The 25,473-nt window shown below is 40.9% G+C and overlaps 1 protein-coding gene and 1 non-coding gene across 2 annotated transcripts; both read right to left on the minus strand.

The window, feature by feature from the left end:
- Positions 1-24,395, minus strand: Kifbp (kinesin family binding protein). The gene is made up of 7 exons (XM_004846176.4): positions 23,863-24,395; positions 17,657-17,755; positions 11,195-11,274; positions 10,708-10,891; positions 7,611-7,695; positions 4,888-5,003; positions 1-1,581 (listed from the first exon to the last, which is right to left on the minus strand). Exons 1-7 carry the CDS (start codon positions 24,286-24,288, stop codon positions 706-708), a joined length of 1,866 nt encoding a protein of 621 aa, XP_004846233.2. The 5' UTR covers positions 24,289-24,395; the 3' UTR covers positions 1-705.
- LOC147825588 (small nucleolar RNA SNORA49) lies at positions 17,428-17,553 on the minus strand. The gene has a single exon (XR_015440609.1). It is a non-coding gene; the product is annotated as a small nucleolar RNA SNORA49 (small nucleolar RNA).
- Positions 24,396-25,473: the final 1,078 nt, after the last annotated feature.

Raw genomic sequence — 25,473 nt, forward strand, 5'->3', positions numbered from 1 at the left:
GAGCGTAGTAAGAATTTATTCAATGAATAGTATTTTAATGTTTTCTAACTGTGCCATGCAACTAAAGAAACATTCTCCTCTGGCCTTAAATAAGCTAAGAGCTTCAGTTTCAAAACATAACTATCAAGTTTTACAGCAAAGTAAAAGAGAAAATTGGAAGTTTTTATTAGCTGAAACAAGTCATTTATTCTATTTCCAAGGATTTTTTCCCCCTGTAACTGAGACAAACTGTTTTATATCACTTTACAATATAACTTAGTTTTTAGTATTTTCAAAAGGGAATTTGGAAATTTAGGAAAGTAAGTATTATAGAAAGAATAACTATAGGAAGTTTTTTCAAACTGGATACTGTAACAAGCTTGTCTACCAGGTACATTACCCAGCATTTTTCCTTGGAAGGAATCTACCAAGTAGTAGCCAACGGAGGGAGGCAGGGAATGCTCATAACAGTACTTAAATATGAAACAAGCAATCTAAAGTAGAAATCACACACCACTTTAACAAGGCAATTTACAACTAGGTATAAATTATTCATGAGCTAAGTTGTGTAAGGTCCTAGCAGACTCAGGTGATCTGACTGCATCTCACGCTCAAACTGCACTCAGCTGGCTGTGGAGGTAAAAGTCACAATAGAACTGGCCCTGTTTGACTGTAGGGGGAAAATTCACTTTAGTATTGCACATTTCCTTCCTTTAAGTACAAGGATTAAGTCAGGGCCATCTTGTTTCTGAATCTCTCCATTTTTGTTGGAAGAAGACTAACCATCTCTTTACTAAGCTCTAGCTCAACTTCTATTTCTTGGGCAGCCTCAGGGTGCTTCTCACAGTAATCAACAATAAACTTGTAATGTTCCAGAGATGCTGCCAAATTTTTTAGCTCCTTCTTGGGATCTGCAGTGATGATTTTGCCATAGAGACGAGCAACTCGGAACTTAGCTAACATGGCAGGGCGAAGAACATCCTCCCCTATGTGCTCAGGAAATACTTTATTTGGGTCTCTCAGGGAGTCTAGGAAGAGCTGGTAGTACTTCAGTGCCGACTTATTCAGATTATTAATTTTCTTTACGATGTGTGAATCAGGGTCCCTGAGCTTGTCAGCAATAGCAACCTTCAAATCCATCATGTCATAGTAAGCGTGTGCAATCTCAAACTGAATCTGTCTGTTGACCAAGAGATAATACTGCGGATTCAGGTCCACAGTGAGGGGCTCTAGCATGGCTATTCTCCGCTTATGCATCTTGCACCGTCTCTCCATGTCGGTTTCAAAGAACGAGAGCACCTTGAACAGGGAGCTGTGGTCCTGGACAACTTCGATGTGGTCAGTGACATACCCGTCGATCTGGAAGAACTCCTTGGCCTCAGAGACATAGTGCTGACCCAGAAGGAAAAGTTCCCTGGCTTCTTCAAAATCTAAAGGCCTCAAATATTGCACTTTCTCTTCCACTGCGGAGATGGCGTCACAGAGCTCACCAGCTCCAAACTGCACAGCTTTCTTCCTGATCCTTTCTTCCTCCTCCAGCTCTTTTTTCCTTAAAGCTCTAAGCTCAGACTGTTTGTCAAAATCCAGCTCCCCTATGTTGTCCTAAAAGAAAGATAACTTACGGTTAAGTAGGACACTCCTCTCCTGCTGTTAGATAAAACTCTCTAGAGTGAGCAAACTCTCTTACTTCCCCGCCCAGTCAAGCAAAGTGTTACCTTTTTTCCCCAGTGCCAAGGATTCAATCCAGGACCTGGGGCACTGAGCTAGATCCCCAGCCTGCTGGAAGTGTTAATCTGAACACCTTTGAAATCTCCTTTCTTCCAATTTTATTAAAAATTCAAAAATGTGAAGAAAGGATTTAAATAAATAAAACATATATACTATTTATCCTCTCTGGGGAACTCAAATTCATTTATACTTATTTATTTCTTTTGCTATGCATTTGAGGCGGCCCTTGAATTGTGTACCCTAAGCTGGGCTCAAACCTGTCATCCTCCCGCCTCAGCCTGCCAGAGTGCTGGGATTACAGGCGTGCGCCACTGTGCCCAGCCAAGGCTATATTTGTTCATCATGGTATCCCTTGAACTTTGGACAATGACTAGCACAGAGCTCGAATAGGAAAATGCCTAACTGAATAAACTGGGGTATGTTTTAAACCCTGAACTGAAGAAAGCTTTTTGATGAACACATATATAATCAAAGGATAAAAGTGAAGTTTATTAACAAATCAGTTTAAGGAAAATCTGAGTAATTTACTAGTTTCAATACTTGAGTATTTGAGTTTCAAACAATCAAATAATAAAGTTCTAGTCCCCAAGCGGGAAATGGCAAGTAAACAAAGGCAAGAGCTCTGGCATGGTGCATTCTGCTAGACAACACTGCCTCGGTGAGGGCTGGGAGTCTGTAGGCCTTGTTCACCCCGTGCTCTCTGCCCCTTTGTCTCACAGCTCACTCCTCTTCCAGCCGGCCTGTGGCCTCCACCCACAAGAGTGGGGCCTGCTCTTCCTGGCTCCAATTCTCTAGACTTAAAAGCCCAAAGCTCTTCTCCCTATTTCCTTCCTTCCCTAACACATGCTTACTTTCTTCCTCTAAAATGATCTCACCTCTTTAAGACCTATGCTTCTAGAACTTTAGGTTTATTTGCTTATTTAGTGTTCTTTTTTTGGTAGCATCACCAGGATATGTGTTGTTTTCTTCTAGCTTTCCTATTTTTGTGGTTATTCTTGTTTTTGTGGTGCTAGGGATCCAACCAGGACCTCAGTATGCTAGGCAAAGCTCTACCACTGAGCTCCACCCCCAGTGGGTTCTATATTATTTACTATAAAAAGTTACTGCATTATAGGGCCGGGAATTTAGCTCAGTGGTTTCGCCACCTGCTGCACAAGCGCAAGGACCCGAGTTCCATCTCCAGTACCAAAAAAAAGGTTACTGTAATATAATGCACACTAACTCCCCTGGCAAAGTCTCCTATGTATCTCACCTGTGTGTATTATATCCAAATAATTTATTTTATTTTCCTCTTAGTGGTTAGGAAGTAGGCTTCAGTGAGATTAGTAGTAATAATAGAATTACAATGTAAGACTTAGTATGTTTCAGATACTTTTAATAAATTTATTTATTTTTGAGACAGGGTCTCACTATGTAGTTCAGGCTAGTCTTGACCTCACTATGTAGCCCAAGCTGGTCTCAAACTCCTAGCGATCCTCCTGCCTCAGCTTCCCAAGTGCTGAAATTACAGGAGTCCACCATCACACCCAGGTTGTCTCAGATACTTTCTGAGGTCTTTATAGCTATTGATGAAACTCAAGTAACAACAGTGTTAAGTAGGTACCGTATCTTCACTGTGCCTGTGAGGAGAATAAGACACAGAGAGACTAAGAGACCTGAAACGGCCGTGAAGTCTCCAGAGCCCACAAACTTTTCACTGCAAACACATCTGCTTCTGTACTTGAACTATTGCATGGCTATTCCTTAGTCCATCCTTTTCAGTTTTATCAACCTCTAAGGTAATGCTGCAAGGTAAATAAAGATTAGAAGAATTACTTCCTTAAAAAAAAAATTACTTCCTGCCTTCAAATTGCATAGTCTAAAAGGAGATAAAAGAATAAGAATACAAGTATAGTAATAGAGAACAATTTAAATTAGTTAGAATGAGACTAGAAAAGTCCTCTGGAACTTAAAGAAAGAAGATGACATCTGTAGGTATAAAGAATTATTCATTCACCCCAGTGCAGTGGTGGCAGCACATTCCTGTACTCCAGCACTGCAGGAGCCAAGGCAGGAAGATCCCAAGTTCAAGTTCCATCCGTGGAATTTAGTGACACGTAGCTCATTGGTAGAATGCCTGTGGGTTCAATCCTTAGTATTGCAAAAAATAAATAGCCATGGACGGTGGCACACAACTGTAATCCCAGCACTCGAGAGGCTGAGGCAGGAGGATCTCATTGAGTTCAAGGCCTTTCTGAACTACATAGTGAGACCCTGTCTCAAAACAAACAAACAAAAAGCCCAAGTAAATTAAAATTAAATTAAAATAGTAATTCATGCCACCACCTGCCTCGCAAGCACAAGGTCCCGAGTTTGATCCCTGGTACCAAAAAAAAAAAGAAAAAAAAGAAAATATTAATTCCAGTATTCTGGGAGGCTGAGGCAGAAGAATCCCAACTTCAAGCCCAGCCTGGGTAACTTAGTGAGGTCCTGTATCCTCTTCAAATGGGAAGGGGAACAAAGGAGGGGGAAGGGGGAAGAGAAGGAAGAGAAAAGGAGAAAAAAGAATGGAAGGAAAAAAATGGAATCAGAACTTTTGTAAACGGGGAGGGGAAGAAAAGTAGAAGGGAAGGGAGAGGAATGGGAAAAAAGAATTAAGATATGGGCCTGGGATTTAGCTCAGTGGTTTTGTCGCCTGCTGCGCAAGTGCAAGGACTCGAGTTCAATCCCTGGTACCAAAAAAAAAAAAAAAAGAATTAAGATATATTATGTACAGGTACAAATTCCCTATTATGAATGTGATCAAGATGTATGACAAATATATAGTCATTTTTAAAAAGTTATAGAAATGAAAAAAGGGATGGGGATATAGCTCAGTGCAAAGGCTCCAGTTTCAATTCCAAGTACCACTCCCCGCAGATATATTCATTAGTGATTTTTTGAGAAACTACTGTGCCTAGGGACAGTGATGTAATAGGAATCTGAGGCAGAGCTACTTCTCAAGGAGCTCATATTCTAGCCAAAGCAAGGTCTACAAGGAAGTACTATTTAAGACAGGTGCTGAAAGAAATATCTGTGAGAGCCTTCTACATGCCTTCCACGAGCAACACCAGGGCACCAGGTGAGCCCAGTCCCCACCGGAAGCTTCTGCTCACGCCCTGCTCACGCAAGACAGGAAAAGGCAGAGTGTGCTTTCATTACCTGCATGGACAGCTCGGCGTTCTGCATGAGTGTCAAACAGTACTTGATCCAGCATCTTGCTATTTCACCCTTCCTCTGATGATAAAGCTCTGGGACATCTCCTTCAGCTTCGGGAGCTAAAATCATACATGGGATTTGCCCAAGTTAATGGTCATAATTATAATTCTTTCTGTATTCTGTGTCCTTTTTTATATCACTTTTTTCTGATTATAAAAGTAACAGATCTTCATTGAAGTGGGATGGGGAACACACCCTAAATCCTAATACCTGGAGGTACTCGCTGCTATTAGTTTTGTATATTTTTCTGGGTTTTTTTCCTTTTTCTTCATTAAGTTTATTGGTACATTTTAGGTATACAGTACAGTTACACTCATCATTGGGAACTTGTACCTTTACATGATGTATCTTGGTTCTTATTTTTTTTCCCTACTTTTCCTCCTTTCAACCCCCACCCCTCCCTATTTATAGAGACTTTGTTTCCATTTTTTCCTTTTCTCTTATTTTTTCCTTTCCCTTATTTTTATCTATAGGTAAAAATGAAGGTAACAATATTTGATTTTGAACATAACTTTTTCTTCATATATTCACCACTAACACTGGTCCATATCAACTCTTTTTTTTTTGGTACCAGGGATCGAACTCGGGTCCTTGCACCTGCGCAGCAGGCAGCAAATCCACTGAGCTAAATACCTCGCCCCTTATCAACTCTTTAGTTTCATTTTTATTTAAGAATTTCTCAGTCTATTCACAACTGCATGCTTTATATATTTTATTTATGTATTTATTTATTTGGTACTGAGGATCGAACTCAGGATCTTTCACTTTCGAGGCAGGCACCAGAACCACTGAGCTAAATCCTCAGCCCGTATTAGCTTCATTTTTAAGTAAAGCACTATATGCAGTTAAATGCACTTGAACCATTCTTCTAATACAGGAACTCATTTTTTCTCATTCTTTACTATTATAAAGAACTCTAAACATGCCGATTTCAGTGCATAAACTGACTTGGATTTTGGACTACCTCCTGAGGAGAGATTCTAGAAGTGAAATTTACTAGGTCAAAGAGTTTACACAACTTTAAATGTTAACAAATTATTTTCAACAAATTATCTAGCCAACAGTATTTGAGGATGCTCACAGAAGACATTTTGAAAACAACAGGCCTTGTCATTTTCTTCAGGTCTGTCTCTGTCTGTCTTTGCCTGTGTCTGTGTCTCTCTCTGTCAGTCCTGGGGATCTAACCCAGAGCTTGTACATGCTAAGCAAATGATCTTTTGCTTGGTAACACCCTCAAACCCCAGAGCTTTCCATGTGTTTTTTTTGGTACCAGGGATCGAACTCAGGTCTTTGTGCTTGTGAGGCAGGCTATGATTTTGTTTTTGTTAATTTTTAAGACAAGTGGCATTTATTTAATTGCAATACTGGATCACAGGATCTCTGCACCGGGCTACATCTCAGCTCTTTTATTTTTATTTTGAGACAGGGTCTCACTAAGTCATTAAGTTGCCTTGGCTGGGCTCAAACTTGCAATCCTGATGCTGGGCTTGGTGGCGCACACCTGTAATCCCAGCACTTGGGAGGCTGAAGCAGGAGGATCACAGAGTTTGATGCCAGCCTGGGCTACATAGTGAGTTCAAGGCCAGCCTGAACTACATAGTGAGACCTTGTCCCAAAAAACAAAAAGAAAGGTTGGGGGTTTAGCTCAGTGCCACTGTGCCTGCCTGGAAAGCACAGGGTCCTAAATTCAATCCTGGGTACCAAAAAGAAAAGAAAATATGATGTTTTCATTGCTCAACAGTAGATTACAGAATTGGAGGATAAATAAAATGGTGATCTTAATACAAAACCCATTAAATGACTCAAATACATGTTAACTGTGATTTTTTTTTTAAGGTAAAAGAAAACACTATCATTAAGGGCTGGGGATCCAGCTCAGTGGTACAGCACTTGCCTAGCATGCATGGGTTTCTGGGTTTGCTCACCAGCACTGCAAACAAAGAAGTCTACTATAATGAAAAAGATTTGAGGACACATTATGCATGTTGTATTCTAACCAAATATATATAGTATCCACCTTGGCAAAAGGAAATATTACACAAACCCCACTTGATGGCAATCCTATGAAGTAACTGGCCTGTATTCTTCAAAAATGTTATGTGGTGAAAGAGAAGAAAAGCTGAGGTACCGTTCCAGATGACAGAAAACCAAAGAGATGTGACAAATGAATACAACAAGCAATCTTGGGCTGGGGATTTAGCTCAGTGGTTCTGCTGCCTGCCTCCTAAGCAGAAAGACCTGAGTTTGATCCCCGGTACCAAAAAAAAAAAAAAAAAACAAGCAATCTTGAATTAATCCAGTACTAGAAAAAAATGGCTATAAAGGACATTATAGACATAATAAAGTGAAGCACAAAAGATGATAAAAGAATAATTGCATTTCCTGAATTTTCTATCTGTTCTATGACTATGCAAGGAGACAGTCTTGTCCTTAGGACATGAAGTATTATGGGATAAAGGAGCCTATTGTATGCAATCTTCCCTCAAAAGGTTCAGAAGAGAAGTAAAATGTGACTGCAAATTAGGCAAATATTAACACTGGTGAATTCAGAAGAAGGTATATAGTAGTTCTTTGTTTTGTTCTTGCAACTTCTTACACGTTTGAAATAATTTTGAAATTTATTTTTTAAAGAATCTGTATAATAAAACATTCACTCATGAACTTACTCTCTTCTGTGGCTGGGATCTTTCCAATTTGACCAAAAATAACATTAGCAGCTGATAAACAGTGCCTGGCTTCCATAAAGCATAGCTGTTGGGGAAATAAACAAGTGAATGTAACTATCACAAAGCCTTGTTTGCAAGTAATATTTGCATGTAGTCTACTGATAAAGTAAAAGCTATACTACCAGGTAAAATCTACCACAATAGAGGCCCTGTACAGTAGCTGAACATTAAGAACTTATAGAAGAAATATCGTAGTATCATCTGGTAAAACACTATCTGAGCAATTAAAATAATAATGTTCCCCAAACTCAATAATGATACATACTGGCTTAAAGGTAACCACACACTGAAAGTTAGCTCTTCTCATGTAATCAATAGACATATAAAAAGAGCTAGACTGAAACTGCATCAGCGAGACCTTTAGGTAAAGTCTAAACAACCAAATTCCATGCATGAGAATTCTTAAACCATTTACATTCTGTCAGAGGTCTAAAGAGTTAATATTTATTAGGTTTAGAGATCCCTTTTATATCATACTGTTCAAAGGCAGAAAGGAGAGATTCTGATAGGAGGAGATTTCTGTCTTTTTAAATCTTTAGAGTTTACCATGAGGCTTTCCACCAAGTTTTAGGCTTTTTTTTGAGGCAAGATCTCTCTATGCAGTTCAGGTTGGCCTCAAACTCATGGCAATCCTCCTGCCTCACCCTCCCAAGTGCTGGGATTACAGGTATGCACCACCACACCTGGCTTCTCACCAAGTTTTAAAGTCAATACATTTCTACAGATGGACTTCATGGAACTGCTTTACTAACATATTTTGAAGACTTCATAATTCAAATCAGTCAAGGAAAACGATCTCAAACACTTAAAGAAGATCTCCTTGTTAACATAGCACTTTGCATTTGTCACATATGTCACACAATTACCCAGCAGAAGTACAAAGTTAAAGTCCAACTTTTAGTTGAAAGCCACCATCACTGATTAAGACGTCTACTTTGCATTGGTAAATATCAGAGACTGTGAATGGTTGGCTATGACTGTAAAACCACAGCAACAAATGTATCTCTATATGGTGAACAGCTGAGCACCGTGTGTTGTACTAGTTTAGCAACATCTATACATCAAAATGTTGGTGTTAAATCTTGAAAGCCAAAAGAAAGTTACAGTTTGCAAAAAGAAACTTTAATGGTTCCTCAACAGTGCCTTTACCATCATTATCACTTCAGCTTTGTCCACATCAGCTCCCCATGAGCAGCCACTGCTGAGACAGGGAGTGCCTTGTGCCCTAGTCTAGGTAGCTGGTAAATGTGGGACTTTAGTAACTGCCAGGCAGGAACTCACTAAGTGGCAAAACCTCAGCACTACAACCAGATGGAAGATGCTAATGATACAAATGACAACTGCATTTTTAAATATAGTCCAAATAACTCTTTTTGCAGTATAACTTAGCTGCTTATAACAAAAACTGAGAAGACATTTTGGTAAAGACAAAAGTGTGGGGTGAAGGAGGTGCTCATGAAAAGTACTGCATGCTAAACATAAATAATGCTTAACAACTTCAAATTCTTAATCACACTTTAAATTAACATCGAGATATCTTAGAACTATCAGTATCCATGGAGTTTTATTAAAGCCATAGTGAATATGCAATTTTAAAGTTGCTAAACAAAACACACAAGGGGCCTCCAACAGCTATAAAAAGAAGCCACAAGCAGAGGCACTTTCGTTGTTGTTGGGGTTTTTTTTGGTGGTACCAGGGATCAAACTCAGAACCTTGTACTTGCAAGGCAGGCACAGAGCCACTAAGCCAAATCACCGGCCCAGCAGAGGCACTTTTTGTACTTTTTTTTTTTTTTTTTGGTGCCGGGGATCAAACTCAGATCCCTCTGCTTGAGCAGCAGGCGGCGAAACTACTGAGCCAAATCCCCGGCCCCAGTTTTTGTACTTTTTGGTGATGACCACAATGAAATGGATTCATGAGAATTAGGTTTAATTGAATGCTCTGATATATGCAGTAGCGTTACTTACACACTTGATCTTAGATCAAAGTCCTAGAAGCGATGCTGCAGCCACCACAGCCCTTTCTCTCCTGCTAATAGTTTTGCTGAATGAAATTCTGTGGGACAATACTTTAAACATAGGGGGCATTTACAGAACCGACACTAACAAAAAGCTTAGAAAAGATAAAGGCTCGGGGGAAGGCAGCAAGTAACCAGAGAGATGACAGAAGGAATTCTGATAATTAGAGAATTACCAAAATTTGAGAGGTTTGTGAATTAGAAATAAAATTACTTTCTATTGCTAAGATATCATAGGGACTGATAGGAAATCCACTTGGGAAAGGTGGCTTAAAAGTGTTCCAGCATTTGAAACTTAAGGACTAAAAAAGAAATGGATCTAATAAGAGTCCATCAACATTACCATGAACAATTCTGATATAAAACTAAGAAATTCAAATCTGTGCCTGTGTAGCACTCCAGAAGTCTATCATAGAAACCTGGAACTTTGGAACTCAGCAGGCTATTTTCAACATCAAAAATATTATAGAGGAGTTAATTTTGAAAAATAACTGAAATGTATCATATGCTTTTATCAAAGCCCACATTTAACAGTCAACTTCCTCAGACAAGTTCTCATAGTTACAAGTTTACTATTACATAAAGACAGTTATATCTACAACAAGATAAAATCTGCAATTTAAGGTAACTTATCACTAAAGTGAATAGTGTGCCTACATCAAAAAGAACTGGACTTAGGTAATTCATAATTTTAGCTGTTAGCAACATGTAAGATAACGATAAAGCTCAATATTTTAAGACCCAGAAGATTTATGTAATAAAAAGCTACAAAATTTTAATAGAACAGCAAGTAGGGCTGTAGTTTTACATCATTAACATACAAGCCACCTTTTAAAAAAGATACCTTCAAGGTACTATTGGTTCTGTCTTTTTTTTTTTTTGGTACCGGAGACTGAACTCAGGACCTTGCGCTTGCGCTTGCGAGGCAGGCACCAGAACCACTGAGCTAAATCCCCGGCCCTGGTTCTGTCTTTATATTCACTGTTGGAGCTGTTTGGTAACTACTTTGAGAAGCTTACCTTGTTGATATAAAATTGCGACAAGGTAGCAGCATTAATAGCCCACTCCATAGGATGGTATGCATTGTGCTCAAGCTGGCGTTTTAGCGTGCTGTGGCAATAATGAGCAGCCTTCTCAAACATTTCCATATGCTGGTAGACTTGAGCCAGGTAATACAGGGTATGAGTATAAACCTTCTCAAACCTGTAAAGAATAAAGTATTTGCATAATGGCTTACAAGTTAGAAGTAAATTTCATATATATTGATCTTGCATCTCCCACCAACCCTTTGAGCTGTTTTTGGTTCTTGTATCTATTTGACAGATAAAGAAATTGAATCTCAGGTTTGAACAAGGTCACATAACTCATCAGGTGGCAAATGGTGGTTTTAGTTACATCAGAATCTATGCTTTGTAACCTTAAGTGCCTCAAACAGCAAACATGAAGCTTTTCTGAAAACCCTGTCTACATTCTGTGGAAATACTTGTGATTTCTATCCTTACTAACCTTTTTGATCTTTCTTGTTCAGTAAGTTTCTCTTCTTCGGGAAGAAAATGCTCAGTAGGATCAAGAGGGGGACTCCCAATCTGTGATTAAAACACAAAAGCGCTTTAAAATGTTAAACTGGGGCTGGGGATTTAGCTCAGTGGTTTTGCCGCCTGCTGCACAAGCACAAGGACCCGAGTTCCATCCCCCGTACCAAAAAATAAAACAAAATAAAATAAAATGTTAAACTGTGAACACCAGGCGCCCTCTTCTGGAGAAACTAGTAATTCAACTTTTCTTTTTCTTCGTTTTTTGAGACAGGGTCTTGCTATGCAGTCCAGGCTGGCCTCGACCTCACAATCCTCCTGCCTCACCTTGACTGCTGTGATTATAAGTGTGTGCCACCACATCTGACAGAAGTCAGCTTTTTCACTTTCATGTTACCGAAGAAGCAATTTTCTTAACCATAAAATACAAAAGAATAAAACAAATAGATTACCTAAAAGCTCATATTTGACAAAAATTCAACTGCTATTTCAGTTAAGCTAGAAATAGGAAAAAAAATCCAATTTGCTTTCAGAGGCATGAATGAGAATATTCTCTAACTTGGAGATATTCCCAAGGGGGGAAAAGTGTCAGGGGCCTATGAAACACAAATTCTGAACATGTATTCTAAAATTCCTTGTGGGCACAATTAATACATCTTATCCTCAGGGGAAAGAGCTTATTATGGGTAGAAAGCAGATCTTATTCTCATTAGACTCCTTTGCATTTTGCACAGTGCCTGGTACATAGTAAAAACAATAAATGTCTAGTGAAGTAAACCAGCAGAGCAAATAGGAATGCTCTGTCAATCGCTCTGCTTACAGCTACTGCTTTTCGCTGCCATCATCATTTTGGTATAGCTCCGAGACTTCACTAATTACACAGGCCTCAAGGAATGCCTCACACTTGTATTTCAGACCAAGTTCACCCATTAAGTAAGGCAGGCGAATACAGCAATTAAAAATACGGGTTGAGCCAGGCATGGTGGTGCACCTCTGTAATTCTAACACTCTTGAAGGCTGAGGCAAGAGCATTCCAAGACTTAGCCAAGCCTGTGCCATTTAGTGACTTAGTAAGACCTTGTTTCAACATACAAAGTAAAAATTTAAATAAAGAGAGAGAGACTGGGGATGTAACTCAGTGTAAAGACCCTGGGTTCAGTCCTCAGCAACACACACACATACACACACACACACACCCTATGGGTCCTGGAGCCAGATCATGTAGACTGAAATTCCAGCTCCATGATTTACTACTGGGGTGGGTTTCTGGGTAAGGCACTTATCCCTGATTCCTCTATTTTCTCATCTATAAAATACAGATTACAGGGCTAGGGATTTAGCCCAGTGGTACTGTGCCTGCCTCACAAGTGCAAGGTCCTGAGTTTGATCTTCTGTACCAAAAAAAAAAATACCGACAATAGTATCTACTTCATAAAGTTATGAGGACTAAATGAGTTAATACTTATAAATCACATATTACAGTACCTGCAAATGTTCTAAGTACTGTGTTTATGACACAAAATATTACTCTGACTTACAAGATTTTGTCTCTTAACCATACTCCTGGTCTAGCAATTACTACAAAATAATTTTCTTCTTTCCTTTTCTGTTTGAGTAATTTCATTTCTAAAAAATCCCTCTACCAGGCCGGGGATTTAGCTCAGTGGTTCCGCCGCCTGCTTTCCAAGCATAAGGTCCTGAGTTTGATCCCCGGTACCAAAAAAACCAACAGAACAAAACAAAACAAAAAAATCCCTCTACCGTAACGCAATAACATTTTTTTAAACTGAAATTCTGCATTCAATTTACTGAAACCTTCACACCTAGTAATACTGTTACACTTTGTGTGTATCTGGACAGACCAAGTGTGACATCATCTGTCACTTCAAGCAGAGGCACTGCTCTAGAAGCTGGAGAGCAGTGACTAGAACCGTGGGAACATCCCTGCTGCCCTGAGCTTCCCCTCCAGTAGTGAATATGGTAAAATCACTAAAATGCACAACGTGTTAGTTAGTGTAAGTGTGAAGGAGAACAAGCAGGACAAGGGGACTGGATGTGTTGGGAGGGGTGGTTTAGGTGTTGGATGGGGTGACCAGCGAGGCCCCATTTGACAGGAGACGTCAAGTGGAGACCTGAAGGACCCGAAGGAGGGAGCTATGTGGATGTGTGAGGCAGAGCCTCCTAGGCAGAGGCTGGGCTGGGAGCATGAGTGATGTTTTAGGAATAGCAAAGAGCCCAGTGCAGCCAGAAGAGAGAAAGAGGGGAGAACAGAAGATGAAATTAGAGAAGTAATAGCAGCCTCAGCACATAAGAGTTGGAGGTCTTCGAAAGGTCTTTGAGGCCTGTTCTGAGTGAGATGGGAAAGGCTTAGAGCAGTGCTAGCAAACCTTTTAGAGTTTTCAATGATAACAAACAGCCGGCTGCGGCACATGTGCCATAGGTTCCCCACCACTGCCTCACAGGATTCTGAATGGGGCATGAAAAAGCAGGAAGACCAGTTAGGAGACAACTGAATAATCTCAGCAAGAGAAGACAGCAACTGGACCGGGTGGACATAATGTGAAGGTGAAGTCAACAGGATTTGCTGATAGGTCAGAAGTGTAAGGAAAAGAAGAGTCTCCAAAGATTTTAGGCCTCAGCAACTGGAATAAAGAACCTGGTGTTTATAGCAAGAGAAACTGGGGAGAGGGGGTGTCTCAGACTATTGGAAACTATTTTTTTTTGGTACTGGGGATAGAACTCAGGACCTTGTGCTTTTGAGGCAGGAGGCAAAACCACTGAGCTAAATCCCCGGCCCCATTACTTTTTTTTTGAGACAGGGTCTTGCTGTGTAGTCCAGGCTGGTCTTGAACTCAGCAATCCTCTGGCTTCAGCCTCCCAAGTGCTCAGATTATAGGCATGCACCACTAAGCCTGGCTTGAAAACTACTTTTAGACAGTAGTTTTAGAGATACCTTCTCCACAATGCAAATGTCAGCCAGGTGTGGTGGTGCAGGCCTGTAATCTTAGCACTTGAGAAGCTGAGGCAGAAGGATCACCCTAAGTTTGGGGCCAGGCTGGGCTACATAGTGAGTTCAAGTCCAGTGTGAACTACATGGACAGAGACAGAGCAATAGAGCGAGACAGCGAGCGAGCGAGCGAGAGAGAGCAGCAAGCAAGCAAAATGCAAATATCAGCTGAGAATGGTGGTGTAGGTCTGTAATCCCAGCAATTTGGGAGGTTGAGGCAGGAGAATTACAAGTTCAAGGCTACTTTGGGCAACATAGTAAGGCCCCCTTCTAGAGGAAAAATCCAATGTCAAATTGGCAGTGTGGAATTGGAGACATAAGACTGGAGACACAATGTAGGAGGCATCAACAGAGAGACAGCACTTGAAATGAATGCAATACAAAGAGGCAAAAAGCCCAAGGGCTGAACTTTGGGCACGCCGGTGTTCAGAGCTGGGAAACAACACTGAAAACTGTGCAGGGGAACCAAGCAATGTGGTCCTAGAGGCCAAGTGATCAAAGTGTTTCTAGGAAGAGAGACTGATCAACTGACAAATTTACCAAGACACACATCACTGGAGGACTCGATAAGGGACTGATTTTTTTTTTTGGTACCAGAGATTGAACTCATGATCCTGGGGTTGCAAGGCACGCGTGGTGCAACTGAGCTAAATCCCCAGCCTAAGGTAATGATTCTTAATGGCTTTAAGAGACCTCAAAATATCACTGCTTATTTAAGAGTGCCACAAATAAAATTAACTAAACTCTGTTTCAATGTAAAAACTTCTGGTACGCAAAAGTGAATGATTAAGAACTAGAAGAACTCTATTAGGATTTCTCTATTAGGATGATCTTAAGTGGAAGCTATGATTTTACTAACATGATATTACCAATTTAGGAAATCTGAGCCTTTTATATCCTTTTGTAGGCAAGCATTCCAGTGGCTGAATTTAGCAAATAGCTTTTTGTATGTTTAGTCTCTTTTATCTGGTACATGTTATTTCAAGTTTTTTTGTTTTTTTGTTTTTGTACCAGGGATCAAACTCAGGACCTTGCACTTGCGAGGCTGGTGCCGGAACCACTGAGCTAAATACCCAGCCCTATTTCAAGTTTTTTTAAAAAAGAGCATTTTACTAATGGCTTTTTAAACCAGATAACTGTGACAAATAGCAATCCACAAGGGGAAAAAAGGCTTGTTAAGGAAACATGTTAATACTGATTTCTCACCTCTGAGGTTAAGTAAGAGTGTTCAGTCTAAGCTTTGCAGAGCTCTAGAAATTCTACAGCATCTCCTTTGCCCTCCTGTAAAGGGGCAAGGAGAAGAATCTGTAGGGGAGCAGAATCTCAGGCTCCTTTTGACCTGCTTATTAAACAGAACAGCTCAATTGGATTGTTTGTTTGCATGTATGTTTGTATCCCTACATGCATGTTGTCACCAGGTTTTGCTACGTTACTCAGGCTGATCTCAAATTTTCAGGCCCAAATAATCCTCCTGCTTCAGGTTCCTGAGTGCTGGGACTACAGGCATGTGCCACTGTGCCCAGCTTCAGTAAGCTTTTATATGCTGCATTTTAAATGGGTTCGTATGTTTTTTAAAAATTCAATGGAAAAACCATGGTCCTGAAGCAGTGGTTCTCACAATACAGTGCTTAGGGTAGCAGTATAAGCATCACCTGGGACCTTGTTAAAAATGCAAATTCTAGGGCCGGGGATTTAGCTCAGTGGTTCTGGTGCCTGCCTCGAAAGCGCAAGGTCCCAAGTTTGATCCCCGGTACCAAAAAAAAAAAAAATGCAAATTCTAGCCAGAGATATAGCTGTGAGGCCCTGGGTCTAATTCCCAGCACTGCAGGGAAAAACAAAAAAAAGTATATTCTTGGCTGGGCATGCAGCTCAGGGGTAGAACACATGACCCTGGGTTTGATCCCCAGTACCCAAAAAAGGAAAAGAAAAGGAAAAAGAAAGTTGGCAAGCCCAACCCCTGAACTACTGAACTACTGAACTACTAAATCAGAGTCTAGAAGCCCAGCCAAATCTGTTATGGCTCATTTCTTGATGTCCCTCCCAAGGCCTCACGTGGTCACAGGTTTGACTTTTGGGAGGAGGCTGGATCTAGGGTGTGTGATACAGGAATTAAGGGTGGGTGTGGATAATGGATGGAATATAAAGGGACAGAAAGAAGGCAAGCTTGCTGCTCCCTGCCTTCTGGCTGCCAAGCCATGGACTGTTTCTCCTCTGTGATGCCCCTCTGCCATGTCATCTTGGAACCAGACAATTATGGACTGAAACCTCTATAAACTGTGACCCTGAAATAAATCTTTCCTCCTTTAACTTGTGGGTGTCAGGTATTTTGTCCCAGCAACAAGAAAAGTAACTAAGAACCCTACCTCAAAGATTTCAGATGTTTTGCTCAATTAGTTCGTTTTCTCAAGGCACTATTTGCAGTAGAAACCAAAACAGAATTTTTAGATTACAAATACAAAATATTCAATTAGTATTTTAGGATAACATTAAAAGATTTCCTTCATATCTGTAGGCTGCCATTATAGTCCTTTCAAAGATTATCTTTTTTTTTTTTTCTGGTACTGGGAATTGAACTTAGGACCTTGCACTTGCAAGGTAGGCAGCTATACCACTGAGCTGAATTCCAAGCCTCAAAGATTATCTTTTAAGCCCCAAAATCTTGTTTTGTTTTGTACCTTTCGAGGCAGGCAGTGGATCCACTGAGCTAAATCCCTGGCCCACCGTGTTTTGTTTTTTGAGACAGGGTGTTCCTTTGTTGTCCAGGTTGGCTTTGAACTTGCTATGTAGCCCAGGCTGGCTTCTACCTCAAAAGCTCCCTCCTGAGTCTTCCAAGTGCTGGGATTACAGGTTCGTGTCATCATGCCAGGCCCAAAATCTTTTACACATATAATTTCAGCTGTTTAGGTACCTTCTAGACAGCTGTACAGAGAAGTTGCTGGGTCCACTGAAGAGTCACACCAATATTCTGAACAAGGAATCTTGTATCTCTTTTTGTTGTTATTGTTGTTTTTGCAGTACTGGGGATTGAACCCACGGCCTCTGCCCTTAGCTACATCCTTGGTCCGTTTTTAATTTTTATTTTGAGACAGGGTCTTGCTAAATTGCCCAGGCTGGGCTCCAAATTGTTATTGTTCTGGCTTAGGCTCCCAGAGTGCTAGGATTATAGGACTCCACCAGTAGGCCCAACTTTTTTTTTTTTTTCTGTCAGCCCAGGATATAGGCCGCACAAGAAAGCAGAATCATGCTAGGGAGGGAGATGTGCTTCTCTTCTGTCTTCAGGCTATATTGATTCTTTTTTTTTGGTACCTGGAATCAAACTCAGGACCTTGCGCTTGTGAGGCAGACACGGTGCCACTGAGCTAAATCCCCAGCCCTACTGATTCTTGACAAACTGAAATCAAACTTAAAATTTTACGACATGTACCATACCTCTTTCATATACTGATTATACAGTGCTTCTGATGATTCTAGGTAAGCCTGTGCAGTTTCGATTTCTTCTCTTTCAGACCATAAAATACCCAAGTTATTCTGAAAAATAAAGAAAAGAGAAGCAAACAATGACACAAGATGAATTAAAATAACTTTCACAGTTTCAAAGACAATATTTATGGCCCGGGGATTTAGCTCAGTGGTTCCGGTGCCCGCCTCGAAACCGCAAGGTCCCGAGTTTGATGCCCAGTACCAAAAAAAAAGAATGAACTAATTACTCTTAATAATCCTAACCATATATAGTATGGTAGACAACCACTAAGATGGACCCCAAAATCCTTGCCTCCTACTATCTATGCCTTTGGTAATCTCTTCCCCCTTGAGTACGGACTGGATTTAGCAAATCGGATTTAATGAACAAAATTAGGAGAAGTGAAGGAAAGCCATTTCTAAGACTAGGGTATGAAATGCTGTTGTAACCATCTTGTGCTCCCTCCTGTTTTCCTCAGGAAGCCAGCCACCATGTTGTGAGCCACCCTGTGGAGACCTCCAGGTGGAAAGGAACGGAGGGGGTCAACAGTCTAAGATCCTCGGACAAAACATCTGTGAGGAACTAAATCTTGCCGACAAAGATGTGGGCGAGTTAGAAGTGAGGCCAGCCTAAACTACATAGTCAGATCCTGTCTCAAAAACACAAAAATAAATAAATAATAAAAAATAAAATATTTTGATAGTTATACTTCTATATTATTGACTTCTTTTGTAACCATATATATTTCATTTAATACACTTACAATCATTACTATTTTATGAAATATTGGCTTTACTAGACTGCCAAAAGGGCATGTAGAACAAGAAAGGTTCAGAAACCCTTCAGTTTAAAAGCAACTTGAGGCCCAGGGATTTAGATCAGTGGTTCCGCTGCCTGCCTTGCAAGCGCAAGGTCCCAAGTTCAATCCCTGGTACCAAAAACTAAAAATAAAAGCAGCTTGATCATTCCATTGAAACAAGCTGTTTGGTCTTCTGGCTTCACATAATATATTCAGACTATAAATTTATTTTTTATCCTGTAACTATTTTTAATTAGTCCTTAGTATCTCAGAATGCAAGCCACACTGGAATTGTACTGAGACTGGGCAGTTCTCTGCTGTTATTCATGTTTCCAGGACCCTCAGAAGTAATGAAGGTTTGACAGACTCTGTGTCCCTCATAATTTAATGATTGTCTTTCTCAGTCAGAACCACAAGGCACCTTCTCCTCCATCCCCACTTCACTTTATCTTTCATTAGATGACACAAGTCCTTGAGAAACTCCACTGAGGCACGACAGGAGTCAGCCTCTCCTTCCCAACACTGTCACACTTACTCCAGACACCCTGGCAGTGGTGGCAAACCCATGGCAGCATAGTATTTGGTTTTCTTTTTTTTTTTGGTACCAGGGATCAAACTTGGGACCTTGTGCTTTCGAGGCAGGTGGCAGAACCACTGAGCTAAATCCCTGGGCCCCTGTTTTTCTTTTAAGACAAAAGACGTTAATGTATGAGTTGTTTTTTCTGAACTAAAACTTCAGTATTCAGGTTTAACTGCAGTGTTGGCACTTTGCAATAAATAAGTGGGTTTTGGGTTGCAATTTGGGCGCTCACCTGTAGAGGTTTGCCATCACTGCCCTAGAGATGCACCTAGTGGCCAGAACTGGTAGCTCACACTATTGGAACAGGGATATATTTGGCCACTGTGCCACAAAAACCAACCACACCAGTGCGTGATAAATCTTAAAACAAACAAACCTACAGCATGTCCAGAAACTACTAAGATTCTTCTTTTGGACTATTAAGGTCCTGAAGGTAAGGACAGGTAGAGACCTAGAATAGTTGTTTTTAAAATTAAATTACCTTTACTTTTTTTTAGGTTTAAATGTTGACTCCACAGTGGGTCCGGGGATATAGCTCAGTGCCACTCCACCTGCCTGGCAAATGCAAGGTCCTGAGTTCAACCTCCCGTATCCCCCCCCAAAAAATGTTGACTCCACAGAGATGACCACTGTTGACATTTTATGTCAGTGGGAAAGAAGGGGGCTGAGGATTAAATCCAGGGCCTTGTTGTGCATGTGAAGCACGAATTCTACCACTGAGCTACACTCAGCCAATATGAATTATTTTTACAATACAATATAAGTCCTAAGGGTAGAAAAGCAACACCATCAGAAAGTCCAGCATCTTTCATATATCGTGTCCTTGCCCTCATACCAAACCAGATTGGAAAAAGTAAAATATAAAATAAAAACAGCTCAAAAAGTATTACGGGTGAACTCTACCTAACAAATATGTAAGAAGAAACCAACTCTACACAACTCTTTCAGAAAAGAGAAGACTGAACAATTTCCCATCTCATATTAAACCAAAAATATAACAAAAAACCACCTTTATAAATATGGATGCAAAAATTTTAAACAGAAGTTTAGCTTCCAGAGTTCAACAATTCATTAAAAAGGATATCCTCAGGGCCGGGGCTCAGTGGTTCCACTGCCTGACTCGCAAGTGCAAGGTCCCGAGTTCCATCCCTGGTACCAAAAAAATAATAATAAAAAATAAAATAAAAAGGATATTCTCACCAAATATCCCAGGAATACAAGGTTAGTTTTGCATTGAAAACTTAATCAATGTACTTTACCAAATTACCAGACTAACAGGAAAAAGAATGATCATCTCATCTTAGTAGATTTAAAGATGAAATAATGGCCAGCTATGCTGGCACAGGTCTCTAACCCCAGCTACTCAGGAGGCTGAGGCAAGAGGATCTCAGGTTCAGGGCCAACCTGGGCAACTTAACAAGACTCTGTCTCAAAAGAAAAAATGAAAAGGGCTGGGGATGCACCACAGTGGTAGAGCAAACCTGAGTCTGATCCCCAGATCCCAAGTACCACAAAAAAAAAAAATCAAAACAAAAGCAGAAATGACGCAGAATGAATGAAGACCGAAACAAGAGTGCAAGTGGTATGGTTATATTTATTGTTTTTGTTTTTGTTTTTTTGGTACTGGGGATCTAACTCAGGACCTTGCGCTTGCGAGGCAGGTGCCAGAACCACTGAGCTAAATCCCTGGCCCGATATGGTTCTATCTAAATAAAATTCTACAAAATTTGGACTGAGAGGCAAAGGAAAGAGAGGAGAAAAGAGAAGGGGAGAGATTACAGAGGAGCACAAGGAAATCTGGTTGAGACAGATCTGTTTATTACCTTGATTGCAGTCCTTGTTTCACAGACATGTTTATGCCAAGACTCATCAAACTGTACACTTAAAATTATGTGCAGTTTATTGTATGTCAACTGCACCTCAATCAACTGTAAATAACAATAGCAATGAAAAGTACTCATACAAGGGCCAGGGATGCAGCTCGGTGCCCCCACACCTGCCTGGCAAGCATAAGGTCCTGAGTTCAATCCCCAGTACCACAAAAAATAAAAGAAAAAAGAAAAGCACTTACACAGTTCATATATAACCTAGGAGTTGGGTGAATAATCTAATTTCTTAGGATATTTTACTAAAGTGAAGAAATCAAGATGGTAATGCCAACAAGATGGTATATTGCCGACCGCAAGGATCAGAAGGAATACGAGAGGAAAATATTCCTAATGTCCCCAGGGCCAGGGATTTACCTCAGTGGTTCTGGCGCCTGCCTCTCAAGCTGAGGACCTGAGTTCAATCTCCGGTACCAAAAAAAAAAAAAAATCCTAACACAGTGAAGTTAGTAGAAAGGAAGTCTCTTGATAATCTAATGTGAGTTCAGGTCCTATAGCTCCCCAAGAAGACAGACTGAGACAAAGCAGTTAGAATATCATAAATTCACCACATATGGTGGTACCTACCTAAAATCCCAGCACCCTGGGAGGCTGAGGCAAGATTGCAAGTTGGAGCCCAACCTGGCCAACTTAGCAACTTAGTGAGACCCTGTCTCAAAACTTAATTTTAAAAGGGTCAGAGTATGTATCAGGATGTAGCTCAGTGCAAAGACTTTGAGCTCAACCATAAATTCCTATGAAGTGATGCTTTCAAGCCTTTTCATATGCGTGTATATACACACAGGTATATATTTGTATATGTATATTTACATGCATGTTACACATATAAACTTCTTAGATATGTATATATGTGTATACATAATCTTATATAAAAATAGAATCATTCTACATAATTCTAAACATGCCTAATAGTCTTTTCCCTCCCTCTTCATACTGACTTTCTTTTGAGACACGGTCTCACTACTTTGCTCAGGCTGGCCTTAAACTGGACTCAAGCAATCCTCCTGCCTCAGCCTCCCAGATAGCTAGGACTACAGACACACACTGTGCACCTGGTGACAATTTTTTGTTAACATATATAAATCATTACTTTTCGATTGCATAGTTTTATATAGATGCAGCAGAATTTAGTTAACTATAACCCTACTGATACTTATTTATATTTCCCTTTTTTAATGATCAGCAATGTGTGAGGAGTACCAATGTGCACATGCCTTTGCCAGTCGGTCCTGAGATAACTTCAGAACACTGACATGGAATTTTTAAGTCAGGGTCTTGACTTGAGTTTTGATAAATACTGAGCTCCAAAAAGGTTCTATGAATTTACATTCCACTAGCAAAAAGTGACGGCATCCATTTCATCACAGACTCTCCAACACTGAGTGTAATTAATAGCTTTAATCATCTCTGCCCTAATACAATTTTTCTTTTTTCCTTGCACTTGCCAGGCAGGCATGGTGCCACTGAAATAAATCCTGGCCCCTTTCAGTTTTTCTTTTATTAGTGAGGTCAAATCTCTTATGTGTAGTAAAGATAATAAAATACTATATAGTATGGAGCTGCCAGGGGAATAAATAAGACAACAGAACAGATCTGCTCAGAAACAGATCAACACGGGCTGGGGATTTAGCTTAGGGGTTCCACCGCCTGCCTGGAAAGTGCAAGGACCGGAGTTTGATGCCCGGTACCAAAAAAAAAAAAAAAAAAAACCACAAATAGAATCTGACTAAATTGTGGCAGCACTATTGTTTTAGCACTTGGTAGGCTACTGATAGTGATTACATTTCTTTTCATTCGTTTCTATTTGTTTTTCTTTATTCTTTCAGATGAACATATTCATTTTGTCAAATGCTAAGAAAAAAGCCCGTATTTCTGCAGGAACTAATTACTGCAGAAATGAAGCAGGAAAATGAAATTTTCATGTTTAATCTTACCATTCAGAATGTTCTCTTTTTAAAATTATTAATAAATTCTATTATCCTTTGTATTGTTATGAATGTAAAATTCCTATACGAATTTTATCAGTTATGGCTTATATATAGAATACTATCGCTATTATATATTTTTCTTTGTTGAACTCATCATCTTAATAGTTTCTTGGCTAACTTTAGGTTTATAGGTATTACAATGATCACATGTGCAAATGGTGATTTATATTTTTGTTTATCTATGTTAATTTTGTGTTTGTCACTGGGGCTTAAACTCTCGACCTCTGAACTACTTCCACAGGCCTTTGTATTTTCTTTCTTTCTTTATTTTTTAGTTATTTGAGACAAGGTTTATGATTTATGTAGTTTAGGCTGGCCTTGAACTCACTATGTAGCCCCGGCTGGCCTCAAACTTGCAGAGCCTCCCGAGTGCTGGGATTATGGGCACGCACCACCACATTTAGCTGGCTCTTTTATTTTTTTTGAGACAAGGTCTTGCTAAATCGCTAAACACCCAAGCTGGGCTCGAATTTGCGATCCTCTTGCCTCAAGCTCCCAAATGCCAGGATTACACGCGTGCGCCACCATGCCCGGCTCTATTTTATTTTTATGTATTCGTTTTAATTTTCTAAAATTTATAACTTATTAACGCTCTATGTTTTGCACCGGACAGAGCTACGACATCCTCCAGTACTGGCTGGCGACTCTGGATTTTTTTTTTTTTCTTAATAGAATCAACAGGATTTGGGCGGGTGGAAAGGCGATGGAAAGCGCATTACAAGGCAGGAGTCCGGGAAGGCAGCTCGTCGCCCGCCAGTGAGGAGCGGGCGCTGGGAGTGGAGATTTTGGAAGCCGCGGTGGGAGATCTAGTTTCAAGCCAATAAGGAAGTCCTTTTGACTGGCTCTTCGGGAAGCGCTAAGGACCCGCTGGGCTCACCCCGAAGCTGCCGAGCCTCGCGACCAGCTCGCGCCGCGCTCTCACCTGCGCCTGGATGCTCAGTGACACGCAGCCGGACGACAGCCGGTACCGGCGCAGCAGCCCCAGGCACTTGGCCAGGTGCTCCTCCCCCGCCGACAGCTCCTCCGTGTCGATGTGGTTCACCCCGAGGTGGAACTCGATGACCGCCAGCCTCACCACGCGCTGCGCGCCCGGGCCCTCGGCCTCCACCGCTTCGGCCGGCGGCCCCAGGGCGCGGTCCCCGGAGCCCAAGCCTTCGTCGGCCTGAGGCCGCTCATCGTCGTCCTCGGGCGCGGGGCCAAGCAGTGCCTTGACCTCTTCCAGTAGCGCCCGGGCGCTGTATTTCGACTTGTACGGCTCCTTCTCCGGGTTTTTATGCAGTTCCACCCGCGACAAGGTCAGCGACGCCTGGAATTTCTCACGGACCTCGGCGCTTGGAGCGCTCGCCATAACGGCCCCCACAGCTTGGGCTGTCTCACTGCTTGCAGTCCAGACTCCCGCCCTCCTACTTTGCGACACTTTCACTTACGGCCCCCCGGAATGTAACCAATAAAATCCACCAAGGTAACTGCAATATGCTCTGCAGCGACCAATAGAAAGATGGGCTGGTCACCATAGCAACTGTAGCCATGGAAGCGATGCTGTCAATCAGTATCCCCCACCTCCAGTGTCACCCCTCCCAGTGTCTCTTGCATTGCCCTAAGAGGAGGTATGTGGCTACAGTGTAAATAAAATTAATATCGGCTTTAACGAAAAATGTCCGGATATCTTTACAATAACTCTACTCGCACTGATATAACCTGAAAGGCAGACACCTTTCAACATTAGTGAATATGTAGAACATCACTGAATTTTTTGTAAAAAAATTTTTTTGAGAGGATGTTATGTAGCTAGCCCAGGCTGGCTTCGAACAGGTGATGTATTACAGGTGTGCACCACCACGACCAACTGCCCCCCCCAAAAAAAATTGCTTTAAATGGGCTCTGAAGCTAGGGATGTAGCTCAGTGGCAGAGTGCATACCTAGTACACGCAAGGTCCTAGGTTCAATCCCCAGCACTAAAAAAGCCTGAAATGTAAACGATATTCACTTTTTTATTATTATTACCATTTATTTGTTATTATTACCTCTTGATCGGGAGCCATGATTAATACAAAAACCACTCAGTGATAGACACGTATTCCCACTTGAAATACAAATTGCAGTGGTGTGGACAACCACCCCGAAAATAAACAGGTTAAGTCTCACAACTGTTATAACTACCTCATGCATAACTTTTTCCATTACATACCTTCTTAAATTAACAAGTCAAAGGAGGCTGAACCAGGAGGACTGCCAAAAGTTCGAGGCCTGCCTGGGCTATATAGTGAGTTCAAGGCCAGCCTGAACTACACAGATCCCTCTCAAAAAAAAAAAAAAAATAATAAAAATAAAATTATTTTAACTATTAAGCACTAGGTGTGTAAAATGCTTTGAGATATACAAAAGAGCACTGATTTTGGAAGGTCAGATGTTTAGGTTTCGCTCTCAGATCTGCTTCTTATTAACAAGTTAACTTTTCTTTTCTTTTTTTGGTACCAGGGCTCAAACTCGGGTCCTTGTGCTTGCACAGCAGGCAGTGAAACCACTGAGCTAA

The sequence above is a fragment of the Heterocephalus glaber genome, unplaced genomic scaffold (genome assembly GCF_053883595.1).
Source record: "Heterocephalus glaber isolate CG9 unplaced genomic scaffold, H.glaber_assembly_v1.0 deba00001497, whole genome shotgun sequence".
NCBI classification, from domain to species: Eukaryota; Metazoa; Chordata; class Mammalia; order Rodentia; family Bathyergidae; genus Heterocephalus; species Heterocephalus glaber.

Bases quoted from the DNA above. Each gene is read 5' to 3' on its own strand.
- Kifbp (XM_004846176.4), bottom strand. From the start codon at position 24,288: ATGGCGAGCGCTCCAAGCGCCGAGGTCCGTGAGAAATTCCAGGCGTCG. The intron at 11,275-17,656 runs GTATGGTACATG...TTTTAATCACAG, and splicing joins ATAATCAGTATATGAAAGAG to ATTGGGAGTCCCCCTCTTGA. The intron at 1,582-4,887 runs GTAATGAAAGCA...TCTTTCTTTTAG, and splicing joins ACGCCGAGCTGTCCATGCAG to GACAACATAGGGGAGCTGGA.